Consider the following 17,509-nt stretch of genomic DNA (forward strand, 5'->3'; position numbering starts at 1 on the left):
TAATAATAAGCTTATGATACTGTCTTAAGTTTGTTACTCGAGGAACGATGCACATTTTAACTACTAACACTATTGCGGGCTACACCACAACCTTTTGGCTAATTAAGCTAGTGCCTGAGTGTTTTCACATTAAAATTGGTTATCATTAGGATAATAATTGGCTATAAGGTAAAGCAACTTTATAATTATGTCACCCACATTTTATTAGAATAAGTGTTGTGGGAAAAGCTATCAAATACCAGTCTCCACTACAGATGTCTATGCTTCCTGTGCTAAGTGCTCAGACTGCTGATGGCAAGAAGGCGGAGGAGGGTTGGTTTCAGGGAAGGAGTGGCACGGAGGGGCGGAGCGGTTCTCACAACCGGGCGGTGTCAGCCGAAGAAAACGGGGCAGAGGTGCAGCGAGAGGCCGAGACAGGGCTTCATTTCCCCGGGTGATTGTACTGAGTAGCACCAGCGGACTTCAGGTAAGAGGAGGGAGCGTGGTAGGGCGTTTTCTCGTGACTCAGGAGCAGCCGTGTCCTCCTGACCGAGGAGCAATAGACAGGATTTATATCTCACTGCGGCACAGCTGCTGCTGTTCACACAGCTAATAACTTTCAAACATGTCACAGCGAGCCTCGAGATATGTCAATAATAAAAAAATATGATACCAGTAGCTAAAAATGCGCCGTGTATGTGAGTTATGTAGCTTAAAGCTAGCATATTTAGACATTTAATTGTATCCCCCATAACATGTCTAGCTAATGTTATTTAATGTTAATGACGTGCATGCGTTTGTGCTTGTTTAATTTATTTTTTCATTAAAATTTTATACATTACAGCGGCTATTATGTAAAGGCCTACTATTTTGTCTTATTTAAAATGAGAATTATGCTAGCTGACCAATTATGAAGCCTATATAGCTAGCTAAAGGAATTTCTATTATTTCTTCTTATTGCATATATGCTTTTCTTGCAGTTATTGCTCGCAGTGTCTGATATAAAATAGGCTACTACAAGTTTTAATAACAGATTTTATAATTCTTTTTTTTTTCAAATACATATACATATAGCTTAAGGATGAATTTTTCTCTGTGAATGTTTTAAATGAATAACACTGGAGTGTGACTGGCAGACCTTCATTGTCACTCTAAAACATAGATTCATGTTTCGTTTGTGTGTGTGTGTGTGTGTGTGTGTGTGTGTGTGTGTGTGTGTGTGTGTGTGTGTGTGTGCCTCAGTCATGTGCATCACTGCTGGTGCGACTGAATGAATAAATCCTCAGAATCTGAATCTGGAGGACAGACATCATCCAGACAATGCAGTGACATTGAGTCAATGTTAGATCAGCCAGGATTTATAACATTGTCATTACATCTGTGATCTGATTTATGTTGTTGTTGTTGTTGTTTTAATCAGTAGTTTGATGCTGTAAATATGTTTGATCGAGACTCCTCCTTTCACAAGACTTAATTTCTTAACTTTATCAGCTGTCATTTTACCAGCACATTGACTCAGATACCGATGGCCTGTTCCACAAACATGCTATTTTTGATCATGAAATGTTTTTAATAACACATTTCTGTGATTTTCTGATTAATAATTGCATAAACACACCTCTAATCTACCTCTATTTTAAGAAACATACTCTGAAAACACAGCAAGGGCAAACCTTAAAGGCAGCGTCTGTTCTTCTGTGTAACAGGGACATCTTGTGGCAGTAACGATGTAATTTTCTGTAATCCAACAATTTGGCATGAACAGGGTTATTTCACACTGAAAAGCTGTAAGGATTATATTTGCAAAAACATAATTGTTTCTTTAAAGATTATAAACATAGCTTAAATTTATTGCATTCCCTATGTACTGGAAATGCACTCAAAATGATCACAAAATGCAGCCACACAGTCCAGCTTGGTAAATAAGTAACTATGGTTTTAAGGTCTTCAGTATCTATTGTCATAAGGAGGATACAGTCTGTGTTGTGAATACAGGCCTGTTTTGCATTTGGGATAATGCAACTCCATCCATTATTCAAATAACATTGGCAAAAGATAACGTGTCATCTGACCACTAGTGTTATACTGTTGTCTTAGGAGAGGCTCAAACACGCTATATTTGTTTCAGCTGTCTTTGGAGACATTAGTGACCCTGTGATTGCCTGCCCATTTCTGTGTGTGTCTGACAGACTATGCAACCACTATATTTGCATGTTTGTGTGGAAGTAAGCCGATTTGTTTATATGGCAGTGCTGTAACATGATCATGGCACATGTGAGATCTTTAACTCAGAGAAGAATCCTGATTGAAAGTGAGTGAATTCCGATGTGGAAAGGTGAATTGGAATGATGGAGAGGATTTTCTAGCCAATGCCTCGCTAATGTGTATTCAAAGTCACAGTTGGAAAAATGGGAGGAAAGACATCATTCATCTCGTTAAGTCTGGATTTCTCATCAGATCAAATGTTTAATGGATGTCGAAGTAGGGAAAAATAGCATTTTGGTAGATTTGTATCAAACAGCAAAGAGAGGATTGGTCACTTTTCTGTGATGTTTGGAGTTAGATGCCATTGATATCTGAGGCTTATAATACTTGATTTGCCTGGATGGCTTTAGGCTCCTAGGCTTATTGATTGTCTGTGGATGTAATACATCAAGTTGCCATAAGGTCTCAACTAGCAGGGCTGTGCTCTCTGCAGCAGAGAGCTTTCTCTCAGACTAAATCATATAGTACCGTCTAATAATATTATCTCTTATTACTGGGACTGTATATCGAGGCCAGTATTGTCTATATTGAGCTGCCACGCTAATACAGAACTCTGCTTTTGCTACTGAAAGCATCATTCTAGCCTGAGCTCTAACAGGACTCATCTGTTTCTGAAGGGATCTGCATGCTAAAACGGAAATATTCAGCTGCCTCATTTCATTAGCCTATTAAAGGGTCAGCTCATCCAAATTACAAAAATAATTTTCTCATACTGCATGCCTCCAATAACCTTTTGTAGATACCATCTTGATGAAATGAAATTAACCACAATATTCTTTGGCAGAAAGTAATTGAGTCTTTGGATTTCTTGAGTACTCAGGATGTTAATTCAGAAAAGACACATTGCTTTTAATGTTGTTGCATCCTTTGAGTAGCCAAAACATATCATTCATCTATTTCATATTTGGGTAATAGACAGTGGTGTATTGGTACTTGATGAGGTGGGTGTACTACTCGGTAGAATACAGAAGAGGAAATGGGTAGGCAAGTATTATGGCAAGCTGTTTTAACATTTAATAGCTAGACTGGATATTCATTACTGATATCTGCAACATAATTTTGCCTAGTCAAAACTCTTATTCAAGATATCTGTAATTAGATTTTGACTAGTCAAAACTCTTATTCAAGATATCTGTAATTAGATTTTGACTAGTCAAAACTCTAATTACAGATATCTGTAATTCAGTTTTGACTAGTAAGATTCAAACTACTTTTGCCATTCATGTGTATGGGGTTTGTCATTATAGATATCTCCAATGTAGTTGCGGATATCTGCAATTGTTATTGCGGATATCTGCAACTGAATTGTGGATATCTGTAATTCCAGTTTGAGATATCTACAATTTAATTTTGACTAGTCATAATTCAAGTTCAAGATATCTTTAATTATCATCAGTTGAAGATATCTACATGGTCCTTTCTAGATATCTTGAATTGAGTTTCAGATAGTCAGAATGACGTTGTAGATATCTTGAATTCGAATTATGACTTGTCAAAATGACGTTGCAGATATCTCAAACTGGAATTATAGATAGTCATAATGTAATTGTAGATATCTATAATGACAAACCCCATACACATGAATGGCAAAAGTAGTTTGAATCTTACTAGTCAAAACTGAATTACAGATATCTGTAACTGTAGTTTTGACTAGTCAGAATTACGTTATAGATATCTGTAATTCAGTTTTGACTAGTCAGAATGACGTCATAGATATCTGATCTGTAATTCAGTTTTGACTAGTCAGAATGACGTTATAGATATCTGTAATTCAGTTTTGACTAGTCAGAATTACGTTATAGATATCTGTAACTCAGTTTTGACTAGTCAGAGTGACGTTATAGATATCTTCAATTAAAATTCATACTAGTCACAATGACATTACTACTAGTCAAAATGACGATATCTATAATGGTAATTCCGGATAGTCAAACTTAGCGATTAAATGTTAAAATGGCTTGCCATACAAGTATAGGAGAGTCAGAGTAGGAGAATATCTCCTATATATTCCAATGGCTTTTCAGCTGATAGTTGGGTATACTGTAAAGCCCGAAAAAGACGTGGGTATACCTCATATACCTGTGTTTACCCTCCATTACACCACTGGTTATTGAAAGGTCTCAACAGCTGAGGTCTCAGAACAAAAGCAAAAAAATCCCCAGACTGTCCCAGTGAGACGCCACTATGCTATGAGTGCATCCATACTTAGTTATAACAGATAAAATCATTATGATTGTCATTTTCAAGTGGGAAAGTTTGATGTTTTTGTGACTTGGACAAACTCATCCTCTAACCTTTTAGCCAACAACAACAAGCTCATGTGGCTCACCTGTTTGTGTCCCAGAGAGACTTATGAAATACATTAGTGTTAATATAAATAAATGTCCACATAAGCTATAATACAAACCGTTTGCACCCATCACAGAGTCATATTACACCAAAAGCAATCTACATAAATCTAGTAGATGTTATAAGGGTCTATGGGCTGATGTAACTGTAATGCTAAATGGCTCTTTGTGTAATAGCTCAAGCTTCTATCTATTTTTGTCATTGCGTTAACAGAGCTGTGCTGTTAGAGAGTGTGGCTCCAGGCTGGCCCCAGCACATAACAGTAAATAGAGGAATAACGAACACGCCCTGCTATCGTATCTCATAGACTGAGCTAATCGAGCCTCGAGCCATGTTATTTAACAAATCTGTTTCTGTTGTACCCTGAGATGCCCAAACTATGAATATCATTCAATCAGTTTCTCTATTTTAGGCTGCTTGTTAAATCTTTAAAAGCAGTTACCCAAGAAACCATCAATAGGAAAGCAGGACGATCTGACTTATTTAAGTGAGACTTACTTACTTTTGAAGGGAGAAATAATACAGTCTTCCTCTTATAAAATGAAAATGTTAATTTTAAAAGCAGTAAAACACTGTCTTGCTCAGTTTGATACACTCAGAGGTTTTGCTGGCATGACTGGTAGCTTATGGTGGCTAATGTTAGCTAATTTCTTAACCTTTACGGTGTGCTGCCGTCGCACTAACTTTTAGCATTTGTAGTAATTCCATAATTGTCACTTGTTATCGCAGTAGCTGCTGTTAAGCAGAAGTGATAGAGGGTATCTTTGACGCATGTAAATTTACTTCCTTAGCATGCAAAGGGGCAACAATATTATAACAATAGGTAAAGTGCCAGCCGGACAGCCAATTCTAATAAACAGCTATCAGTTCACAGGAGCTCATAATATCAAACCATTTTATTCTGGTGACTGACATTAAAGGGACAGTTCACCCCCAAATCAGAAATACATATTTTTCCTCTTACCTGTACTTGTGGTGCTATTTATCAATTTATTGATTGTTGCCGAGTTGCTGAGTGTTGGAGACATCGGCTGTAGAGATGTCTCTGAACTGTCCCTTTTATCTACACAACTGAAGAGAAAACATTCGACAGTTACTGTGAAATACTGACTGATTTATTGAGACAAACTAACAACACTTTTAGCTCGTGATCAGGCTACCAATCATCTCAACTATTTCACTTGTTTGGCTCAATCAAACTGAAATAATGTTAGAACTTAATGGTAAAGTATCATTGTCTAAAATATAATTTATTTATAATATCTGACGATATGTACAGTGTGTAAAGAGTTCAAATTGTGTTACATTATCTAAATGCAGCTCTTGCACTACTTTATAGGAGTCAACATGTCAACAAATGTCAGCACCGAGGAGATGGAGGAGATCATGGAGGGCTTCCAGAAAGTGGGTAAGTAAAAATGTAAAGCAGCTGACCAACACATGTTTTTATACATGGTGTGTGCACCATCTGACAGACAGATGTTTATGTCTGGATTTATGGGAAAGAAATTAAACCTTTGATACACCCACATTTAAGTTATTGCTTAAAAGTCCAATGTGTAGGATTTTAGGGGGATACATTGACAGAAATCAAATATAATATAATAAGTATGTTTTCTAGTGTAGAATTACCACCCAAAAAAATAACTGTTGTGTTTTAGTTACCTGAGAATGGGATGTTTATATCTACACAGGAGTTCACTGTGTTGCGCCACCATATTTCTACAGTAGGCCAGAACTGACAAACCAAACACTGGCCATTTGCATTTTAGTGTTTGCTCGTTGGCACATCGGCCACCGTAGTCAGCAGCCCCTCTGTGACGGACCAGTGTCGGAAAAACACCAATTTGTAACTGATTTATTCAGTGTTTTTGCACGTTTTAGTCACCTGGTCCGTTTATTATGGAGAGTAAGAGACTTCTGTGGATGATTCGGCTCTCTGTATAAACCTCCTGAACTCCTTGATCTTAAGTTATCAAAGACAGAAGGTGAGCACAGATTAGGAGATGCTGGTCGAACATCTAGTTTCTGACATGCCAAACATCATCACAGAAATCACTGATTTGTAACGTGAAACTGCTTTATTCAGTATTTGTACCAGTTACAATCACCTGGTCCATTTGTTCTGGAGAGGAGGAGACTTCTGTGGATAATCCAGCTCCTAAAAACCTCCCATACAATGAACACTGAAGGAATTATAACCGGGAGAAGCTTCAGCTGGTTGCAATGTTCCTCGAAAGGAAAAGGAACGTTTTCTTTCCAAGAGTGAGATGAGATTTAGTTTTAGGTGAGATCAGTTTAAGTCTTTATGCTAAGATAGCTGTCTCCTGGCTTAAGCTTCCTATTTAACCACTACTGACATTGTGATTTTAACTGCAAATAATTATTCCTCTAGTGTAAACAGTTATTAACACATGTAAATCAAGCAGATAAGCGGAGAGGCAAACATTGGATCTAGTCCTACCAGACTCCTGGTGTTTAGAATAACAAATGCAAAACTTGTTTTGAACATTACTGCCCGAATCTTGATAGTCTTGCATCAATTGGAGAAAGAGCAGCATGCCCTCCAACTAAAATATCACCTAAACTTCTTTTATTTTTCCTCTTGTCTCCACCCTACTTCTCTAGATGTGGATAGTAACGGGTACATCACCGCAAGTGAACTTGGTGATCTCTTCCGTGAGGTGGGCATGGCTTTGCCAGGATATAAGATCAGAGAAATCCTTCAGAAGCTGGACAGAGATAACGACAGCCACATCAACCTTGAAGAGTTCACGGCTGTAGGTAACACTAACTAACTAACTAACTAAACCGTTTTGCAGCTATACTAACAGTTTACTAACTATCAGCTAAATGTCAATCTCGTAACCCCTCAGCTTTTATCTGACGGCAATAAGTCTCTGGGAGAAACAGCCAGTATTTGGGGGGTTCAGGTGTAGATAGCGTATATTCAGATAACATGTATCCAGAGCAAGACTTCCTCCTCCGTGTGCCAGTCATTGTTTACAGTCTGATTAGCAACTTCAGATGAAAAATGGAGTTACAGTTGTTGAGAATTAACAAGAAATTAGATAATAAACTTAATAAAAAGCTAAATTGTCATCAGACAGTAGCCAGTGGGTTCCAGCAATGCGTTTCAGCAGTGTGTTCCACCTCTTTTGCTCACCCTAAACATGACTGGTCAATACTACTTGGACTACAATTGACCCTTGTTTCCACCAAGCAGTCCAGTTCTGTTCACTTCAGTTTGGACAGAGCAGTGAGTAACAACAACCCTATCTACACTTAAGACTACTGTCTATGGTGGGAACTCTGAACAGATCTAGGGTTTAGATATATATCCATATGGGTTACGTATGTTCTAAGGGTAGCACACTGAAAGATTCTGGTAGAAACCCGGCTTTAGACTACAAACTTAGACCAGAGCACCTCAGATACCAAAATCTTGTCTTGTTTCCGACAGATTGACTAACTACCTGATTAAATCAAACTTTATCCCAATTGATGGAAATTAAGGTATTGTCTGTTATACTTATTGGTGGCAATGACTGACTACCTATATTAAATGATATCTTGATGAATAAAGCCACAATTTGATCGACTCTAAGCATCGGCGTGTGTTTTTGTTCATACAATCAGATTTTCAAGGACTTGAAGAACGACAAAATGGCCCAGAGTTTCAAGGTAGCTCTCAACAAAAAAGAAGGCATCCTAGCCATCGGGGGCACCAGTGAGATCTCTAGTGAAGGAACTCAGCATTCAATCTCTGGTAAGTAAAGCTCTAGGAACACAATGCCCATGGATGGATTACTGAATGGGCCTACTGGGCACAGACCCAGGGGCCCACAGTGTTAGGGGTCACCTCTGGCCTTCACCTGCAAAATGTCACTCGAAGAGACACATACTGACCAGGAAGAGACTCTGAATAACCATAAAGAATCATAAGCACAAAAAGACCAGAGAGAGAAACAAAATGACAACAAAGAGATGTAAAACAGCTGCAAAGAGACGATGACGACTACGTGAGATGCAAAATATAAAGAAAAACACAAAGAGGCAGAATGACCACAAAGACATACAACATGACTATAAAGAGATGCAGAGCAGCTACAAAGAGACACAAAAGGACAACAAGAGATACAAAACAACAACAAAGAGATGCAATATGACTACAAAAGCGGCAAAACAACCACAAAGTGTTACAAAACAACTACAAAGAGATGCGATGTGAAACCAAAGAGACAGAAACACAAAAATCCATACCAAGAGATGCAAAACAACAACAAGAGGCTACACAACCATAAGTCTGTGTGTCTTGCTCTTATGTAGGCAAGGTGCTGGGGCCCTCTGCATGTTCCCAGGGGCCCCTTATCTCATAATCCACCCATCGCAATACCTGTTTGATATGTAACGGTTCACTGTCCACTGTAATCAATGTCATCCAGCCAAGGCGATATCCATGACAGCAGAAGGGACATGACACTTTATTCAACTGTATTTCAGAGCAGGAGCGCATTGCCTTTGCCAACTACATCAACTTGTCTTTGGAGAAGGATCCAGACTGTCAACACGTCCTGCCCATCAACCCCGAAACTGAAGCTCTGTTTAAAGCAGTGGCAGACGGCATCATACTTTGGTAACACTTCACAAATCTGATAAAAAGCATGTTTATAAAATCCAAGTATATTGATCACTCACTTCATCTGTGCTTACCTATCCACTACTTCACTTAACTTTACCTTCAACTCCGCTGTTCCTGATTTGTTGATTTGACCAACTTTTCAGTCTGTTTTCAGGCTTTGTATCAGTTCAGTGTGCAATATGTTATTCTTGTGTTTTTACAGTAAACTCATCAACCTCTCTGTTCCCGACACCATTGATGAGAGAACCATCAACAAAAAGAAACTCACACCTTTTACCACACAGGTTAGTGCCAGTTAGTCAGTGGTATATGTCATGTTTAGTATTAATTAACTTAACTGCATACATCATAGAAAAAACAAAAAAGAGTTTGTTTTCATAACTGTATTTTATGGTGATACCACCCTCATATCTAAAACAACATCACTGTTTAGACATATGTACATTATATTGCATGAATCTGACCTTTCCTTTGGCGACTATCATCCAACTTTTTTTCTCCACCAACAGGAGAATCTGAACTTGGCTCTGAACTCAGCTTCGGCCATCGGCTGCCAGGTTGTCAACATTGGAGCTCAAGATCTGAAGGAGGGAAAACCTCATCTGGTGCTGGGACTCCTCTGGCAGATTATCAAGATAGGACTGTTTGCTGATATAGAGCTGAGCCGCAATGAAGGTATGTACAAACACACACACACACACAGTCAGACTTGTCCGTAGATATAGAATAAATGTTCCCATGCAGACAAACTTCCCATGACTATGTAGCACAGATTGTCAGCAAGAAACCTTAGCAACATAAAAGTAAAAATTTGGTCAGTCGTATCAATACATGCGGACAAGATTTCTCAGAGAAACATGTTTGCCATCAGTTAACCTTTCCGCACTGATCACTCCACCCTCACAAATCAGCTTGTCTGTCTGTGTACAGCTATTGCCGCATTGCTGGAGGAAGGGGAGAGTCTGGAAGAGCTGATGAAGCTCAGTCCTGAGGAGCTGCTGCTGCGCTGGGCCAATTTCCATTTAAAGAAAGTTGGCATGTCCATATCAAACTTTTCTGGAGATATTAAGGTAAGGAAATGTCAGTGTGATGCCTAAAACTCTTTCTGCAGACCTCTGAAACGTTAATTGCACTGCTAACCCTTAGTTTCAGGCTCTTGCTGTTGCTGTTTTCTCATGTGAATGGAGAATCAGGTCTGGACATTGTCTGGAGTTTTTCTTATCTGTGTCAGAAGCGTTCTCACGTACTGGACATACTCTGTTTGGTTTTGGTGAGGGGTGGTGCCTGGGTTGAGCGTGCAGGAGACAGGATGTGACGTGGACTACACTGTGGTAATGCAGGCGGTTCGTAATTTGGTCGTTAACAGAGTTTCAAGCTGTTCCTTTAGTTGTGTGATGATTTGACTTTGACTACAGAAATTCACAAATCCCGTCATCTCTCCAGTTGGACATTTTTGTTGCTGTCGTCATGTAAATTACCCTTCTTCTTCACCCTCAGTGTGTGTTGTGTTTTCTTCTGGTATGGCGCAAGCCTCACGATACAGATGTCCTCAACACGCTCACTCGCTGTGAATTCTCCAGACAGTTACCTGCTCTCCTCACACATGGGCTTAATTGGACATTACAAAGACTTTGTAGTGGGGAGCTGGCAGGGTAAAGTCCATTCAGTGTCGAGTCCAACTGATTTGGACATTTGCGTTCTCAACATAGACTGTATAAAATAATGGACATAGCTACTGTGACTCCCATTTTTAAGCCTCAAGCTGGGCATTTCAGCTGTAGCCATCTTTGTTTTTTTGGAGCCAGAGGGGACCATAATTGGACGAGAGGTTGGAGCTGTAAAGGAGCGAGGGTTGGATCTGACTTACAGACTGTGGTGATGCCTTGCAGACAGCCTATCACACAAGTGGCCTCGTCCTCAAATATACATAACTTTAAGCCTTAATAATATATAATAATATATAAATGGGTGAGTCATATAAAAATTCACCACCGTCCAGCTGTCATAGATGTTGAAATTGGCTATAGAGACCAAAACTGTTTTTGTACCAGGCTGTAAACATGTTTATTTCTGCTGTAATTGCTGTATTGACTCTTTTCGGAGCCAGCCTCCAGTGGCTGTTTGATGAACTGCAGTTTTTTGGCACCTCCACGTTGGCTTAATTTTTCAGACCTGGAGGTTACTGCTTGGTTCTCACATACAGCTCCTCCAGTTAATGTGCAGATAATTTCCAGTTTGCAGTGCATGTGTGAAAAAGGCTTGTTTCAGACAGCAATAGTTCTGTAGTTCTCACTAAGTGTCTGTTTCTGTGCAGGACTCCAAGGCGTACTTCCACCTGCTTGAGCAGATTGCCCCAGACGGCAGCAAAGAGGACGCTCCACGAGTTGAGATTGACATGTCTGGTCTTTATGTAAGTTGATAAAGCAATAATTCTATGTAACATGCAACATGCAACTTCTTATCTTAAAGACGGAGTAGGTGATTCTGAAGAAAGATAGCTGACCGTTCAGTCTCATTCTCAGGTCGTCAAACAGTGATGCTTTCAGTTGGTGGTTCGGTCTGAACACCAACCCAATACGTCTTCATCTGACGACCTGGAAATGAGACTGTCATCTTTTTCACTGGATTAACATGTTAACTACAGAACCACACTGAAAATCAAAGTTTTAAACACACACACACAAGTGTATGTCATTGTAACTGAGCATTGGTCAATTTTCCGTCCTGTCTTAAGTCGGTAGATGCTTTTCATTTGGCTATCAGAGGCTGAATGGAAGCCAACTTCCTGTTGGCCTTTCCCTGTTTCCTGTAGGACTATATTAGGATCATGACCTAATTTTGACTTTGAATCATTTTCTCATAGCTCTTTTTGTATGCAGGGTTTCAAATCTTTTCCCTCTTTCTCCCTATAATATTTTTCATATAATGGACAAAAGTCATACACTGTGTTACATCAACTGGCATAACATTTTCTCTATAATATTACAGAGTAATCTTTTAAGTTATTATGGTAGCTGATAGATTTTCTCAAGTTTTCTTTGTCTCTTCAGTAATGGTAATTATCATTGTTCACACTGGTAGTAGAACTCACATCTAGTGCTTTATAGAAATAAGGATGATTTCTCAGTGATGCAGTGATTTCTTGTTCAGAAAACCCTACACAGATGCTACAGAAAATCTCGATCTGTCGTCATGTAATTTAGTGTATGGGACCCCTTACAGGATGTTCTGTATCCCACATGACAGAGCCTGTTTTCTTCCAACAAAATGTTAATCTGTGTGTGTCTGTGTTTGTGTGTTACCAGGAGAAGGATCTTACGAAGAGAGCAGAGCATATGCTCCACCAGGCCGACCGCCTCGGCTGCCGACAGTTTGTAAGTGCCTTTGATGTTGTGACTGGAAACTCAAAGCTCAACATGGCCTTTGTAGCCACGCTCTTCAACAAACACCCGGCTCTCACCAAACCAGAGGACCAAGACTGGAATCTGGAGAGTAAGCCTAGATGGATAATCCCTCTTTCAGCCTCATTTATACATGTAGGAAGTAGCTAACCTATGAAGTCCTGAGTCTGTGAGGCTTACCTCTCTTGTGGTGTTTCCAAAGGTGAGACCAGAGAGGAGAGGACTTTCAGGAACTGGATGAACTCCCTCGGAGTCAATCCACATGTTCACCATATCTATGGGTCAGTATCTCAGTCTGAAATTACATGCTGTGTGTTCATTTTTACTGTTTATTGCCACACTGATGCACAGTGTCTAAAGACATGCCTGTGTGTATATGTGTGTTAACGCAGTGATCTGCAGGATGCCATGGTGATTCTCCAGCTTTATGATCGGATTAAGGTGCCAGTGGACTGGGATTCCAGAGTCAACCTCCCTCCATTCAAGACAACAGGAGGAGGGCATTTAAAAAAGGTACATGTACTGTACATACTACTTTCCAAACTGCTACATTATGTTTACCACCTGAAGTTAACTGGAGTTACAAATATGACCTGACAGTAGTTGTCTCCTTTGGTATATACCTTGGGACATAGACAACATGAATAACAACACACATACCGTACCTGTATAACTCTGTATCACTCTGTCTCATTCTGAACATCTAGATTTACTGTAAAATATATATCTTTGTGTTTGTGTGTGTATACGACAGATTGAAAACTGTAATTATGCTGTGGAGCTGGGTAAAACCAAAGCTGGTTTCTCCCTGGTGGGGATTGGTGGAGAGGACCTCTTCAATGGAAATTCAACTCTAACTCTGGCACTGGTGTGGCAGCTGATGAGGAGGTGATTTAACCTTGATGGTGGAACTTGACTTAAATACATGCTAATTCTGACATGTTATGAAAATGACCAGAAACAAGCAAAAACACCACTGAGAAGAGCAACAAGCATCTATTGCCCTTGAGACTCTGAATGTTTGAGTTGCTAGACAGCCTGATACAGGGTGAGGGCGCTGTTTTTCTCGCAAGTTTATTCACTTAAGTGAAGCCATAGGAAAACACAAACGCACCCAAAAATACACCAGGGAAGAATTTTCCCTTTTTGTGGATGGAATCAGTGGGGTTTATGGGAAATGTAGTATTGATTTTGCAAAAGTATTGCAGTAGTAGGAGGCTATCAGTCATTTTATATGGTTCCACTTATTTACAGGAAGGTATTGCAATCAATTAACAGTGTTTTATTGTTTGTTTTGGTAGCATGTTGCCCCTTAAAATAATCCCCTTAACTATTTAACTCACTGGTTTTACCCTGAGCTCCAAACTGTGTGTAGAATATAGTTTAACTTCACCGTTGATATCCTTACATGTGGTCTTATTATCTACACACAGGTACACGTTAAATGTTCTGGAGAACCTTGGAGATGGTGAAGTTGCAGGAGATGATTTGATAGTTTCATGGGTCAATAAGACTTTGGCTGAGGCTGGCAAGAGTTCCTCTATCAAAAGCTTTAAGGTGAGTTTTACTTTAGTTATGTCGAAGCTTAGTTTTGAGATCATCATCGTTGTAAGAGAAAGTATTAATTTTGATGGTCAGTTCTAGACTTTCTTATTCTTTGTTGCCTGTATGTTGAGTAGACGTGTGATATGTGTGTGTGTGTATCCCTCTGTTCAGGACAAAGGGATCGGTACCAGTTTGCCAGTTCTGGACCTGATTGATGCCATTCAGCCAGAGAGTGTGAACTTTGAGCTGGTTCAAACAGGAAGTCTGTCAGACGAAGACAAACTGAGCAATGCCAAGTGAGCACCTACCTGGTTTTCTCTGTCTCTGACTTTGTTTACTCCTAGTTACTGGGCTTTAGCATGGCATTATATATGTGACTACATTTTGAGTGCGCAATGGGACATCTGCAGAACAGAAAAATGTTTTTCAGAGAAATTATTATCATTCATAGTAGGGCTGGGGGATAAAACAACCTCACAACGGCGTTACAATAAAACTTTTAATATTTTTTTCTAAACGCTTGCAGCTAGCCGGCAAAACGGCCTAAAATCTGCGGAAAATCTGGCAGTGTAAAAGGGGCTATAGAGACAGACAACAATTCAGGCTCACATTCACACCTACGGGCAATTTAGAGTCACCGTTTAACCTGCATGTCTTTGAACTGTGGGAGGAAGCCGGAGTACCCAGTGAAAACCCACGCTGACATGGGGAGAACATGCAAACTAGCGCTAGGAAAATGGTAGCTGGATGAAGTTATTATGGGGGCTATTGTATGTGAAAAATAGCACCAATATCTTAACAAAACATGATTTATGTGCTTGCAAAAACTTTTTTTCTGTGTTCAATATGTCCCATTGCAAACTCACGATGTTGACACAAATGTAACTCAATTTTAGCTGGTAAAAAATGTGGTGATAAAAAAAATTATGCTCCCATAGTGATCCTAACTGTGACCCTTTCCTGCATCAGGTATGCCATATCCATGGCGAGGAAGATCGGGGCGAAAGTCTACGCCCTGCCTGAGGACCTGGTAGAGGTCAACCCTAAAATGGTGATGACCATCTTCGCCTGTCTGATGGGGAGAGGCATGAAGAGGGCGTAGAGGAGACACACATTCACATGTACACTCTCCCTCACACACACACACATTTTGACTGACTGTGTTGGCCTGTGTGACAGGAGGAGACATGAGGAGAGTGAGCAGAGCTGTATTGTCCTGTTCTTTTGAGCAATTCTTTGTTAGCCAAAATAGAAGTGTCACTTTATTAATCTATTCTGCATTAGGGCTGGGTTTCATTTAAAAAATTGCGATGCCAGTACCAATACCAGTACCTCTAAAGTGATACTGATACCAATAGAGTACCTCATTTGATACCTTTTTTCTTACTTCTTTAATACCCATCATGTGAATGGAAGCGATCAGTTGTGTGAAAATGCCACGACCACTCCTCCTCATTCAAATGATTACTTCCTAACAGTTTGGTGACATCTTGGCATGCTGAACTTCCAACTGCCAAATACGCCGCACTTGGCTTCACCACAACACAGACTGTATTGGTTGTAGATGCTACGATAGTGGGCCAATCACATGTTGCATTAAAAAGCACTTGTGGTGATTGGCTGTGAGCAAAACCAGACAAATATGGTACAAAAAGGATCAAACGCAGGTATTGTTTGACTGGAGAAGTTTCGATACTACTTGGTACTGAGTTATTTCGGTTGATACCTTGAAGATATTGAGTAGCGATCCCCAGCCCTATTCTGCATTTAAAACAGACATGAACATTTGTATATATTGACACAACCAACAGTAATGCTCCTAGGGTTCAAGACCAAGTTAACAGTGAGGTGAGACTTCTATAATGGCTATGTGGTAAATATTTGGGGTTTGGGGTTCTCTTCTGGATCTCAGTTTTGCTTTGGGACACTATGGTGGTTGAGTGATTTGCAGCATCGCATTAAAAACACTCTGTCTCCCATACTTCCCTTAAATATGAATATGAGTGTGAATGTGTTTGTCTAGACTGGTGACCAGTCCAGGGTCTGCCCAGTGCATGCTGGGATAGACTCCTGCCTGCCTGTGACCCTCATGAGGGGTAAGCCTGTTGAGAAAAGAAATGAATAAAAGGTTTAGTTGCTGTGATACATGGGAAACATTTAGAGGCAGTGACCACTTAACTTCTCTCAGTCCTGCTGAAAACACAAATTCAGGGTGATGTTTCTCGTTTTAGCATTTCAGTTGATTTTAAATCTCCAGTGAGATTTTACTGCAGTGTTACCTCTGCATTCTTACTTTTTCCCCACCCATTGACATGCTTGATATTTCCTCAGCTGCATTGCCTCAGAGTTTCCCATGTGTCTCTGCTTCTTAAAATACCATCTAGGTTCTGCTGTATCTTCCAATGTGCCAGCCAAATCAACGAATAAGCATTTATTGTACTTAAGCCATAATATGATATTCTTTACTGAATACCTTTTGGCCTTTTTAAGTATGACCAAAGCTGTGCTAGATTATAAGTTCATGTTGTCACACTAGAAACTGTAAAACCTTTGAAGTCCATTAACTTACTCATTAATACTCATGTAGTTCAAGTATTTTAAATGGGATTTTAAGGGGACAGATATTAGATATTAGTGGATTTATGGTTAAGGGGACAGATATTAGATATTAGTGGATTTATGGATGTAATATACTTGTGCCTTTTATAAGGCACACATTCAGGTGTTTTTAATGGATAATCTTTAAGGGCTGTTTAAGGGTTAAAAAAAAACCCCTTTAAAACTGACAAAATAACATGAATGCCATCCCTTAATTTAAATCATATCAAGGGTCTTAATTTTGTTTTCAGTTATTGAGAAAATTTTATGTTATTTAGTACATTTTAAACGTGGCATTTTAAAATCATCTTAAAACTTGCAGATAATCCATTAAAAACCTATTAATAAATATCAATACAATCAATTAATTGACCTCAAATTATTTTATAAAAGATGACAAAAACCCTTTTATATACTATAGTCCACTATTGTATCCATTATAAAAGTGCAAATCTGGACTATTAAAAAGATGAATGTTGCAAAATAATCCCTTAAAATGCCATTTATTTGCACCTGAAAATGTTTTAGACTCCTAATGTAAATCAGGACCCCACCCATAAAAACCCCTTAAAATGATGAGCAGTCACAGCTCCTGTTTTATAAACAATAAAAACTGTTTATTTTGTTCGTCTATGCAACAGTTTCTTATCTGAGTTGTTGATATCTGAATTTTAACATATGAAAGCTGCTGCTGCTGTTGAATAAACTCAGTTATACAGAAATGAAAATG

The 17,509-nt window shown here is 39.2% G+C and overlaps 1 protein-coding gene across 1 annotated transcript; it reads left to right on the forward strand.

Moving 5' to 3' along the window:
- Positions 1-357: 357 nt before the first annotated feature.
- LOC126388846 (plastin-3-like) lies at positions 358-16,824 on the forward strand. The gene is made up of 16 exons (XM_050042164.1): positions 358-466; positions 5,933-6,001; positions 7,222-7,373; positions 8,233-8,362; positions 9,097-9,229; positions 9,438-9,519; positions 9,745-9,910; positions 10,166-10,305; positions 11,550-11,645; positions 12,541-12,727; positions 12,839-12,917; positions 13,029-13,149; positions 13,391-13,524; positions 14,070-14,193; positions 14,353-14,477; positions 15,151-16,824. Exons 2-16 carry the CDS (start codon positions 5,941-5,943, stop codon positions 15,281-15,283), a joined length of 1,863 nt encoding a protein of 620 aa, XP_049898121.1. The 5' UTR covers positions 358-466; positions 5,933-5,940; the 3' UTR covers positions 15,284-16,824.
- The last annotated feature ends 685 nt before the right edge of the window (positions 16,825-17,509 follow it).

The sequence above is a fragment of the Epinephelus moara genome, chromosome 4, assembly GCF_006386435.1.
Source record: "Epinephelus moara isolate mb chromosome 4, YSFRI_EMoa_1.0, whole genome shotgun sequence".
In the NCBI taxonomy this organism is placed as follows: domain Eukaryota; kingdom Metazoa; phylum Chordata; class Actinopteri; order Perciformes; family Serranidae; genus Epinephelus; species Epinephelus moara.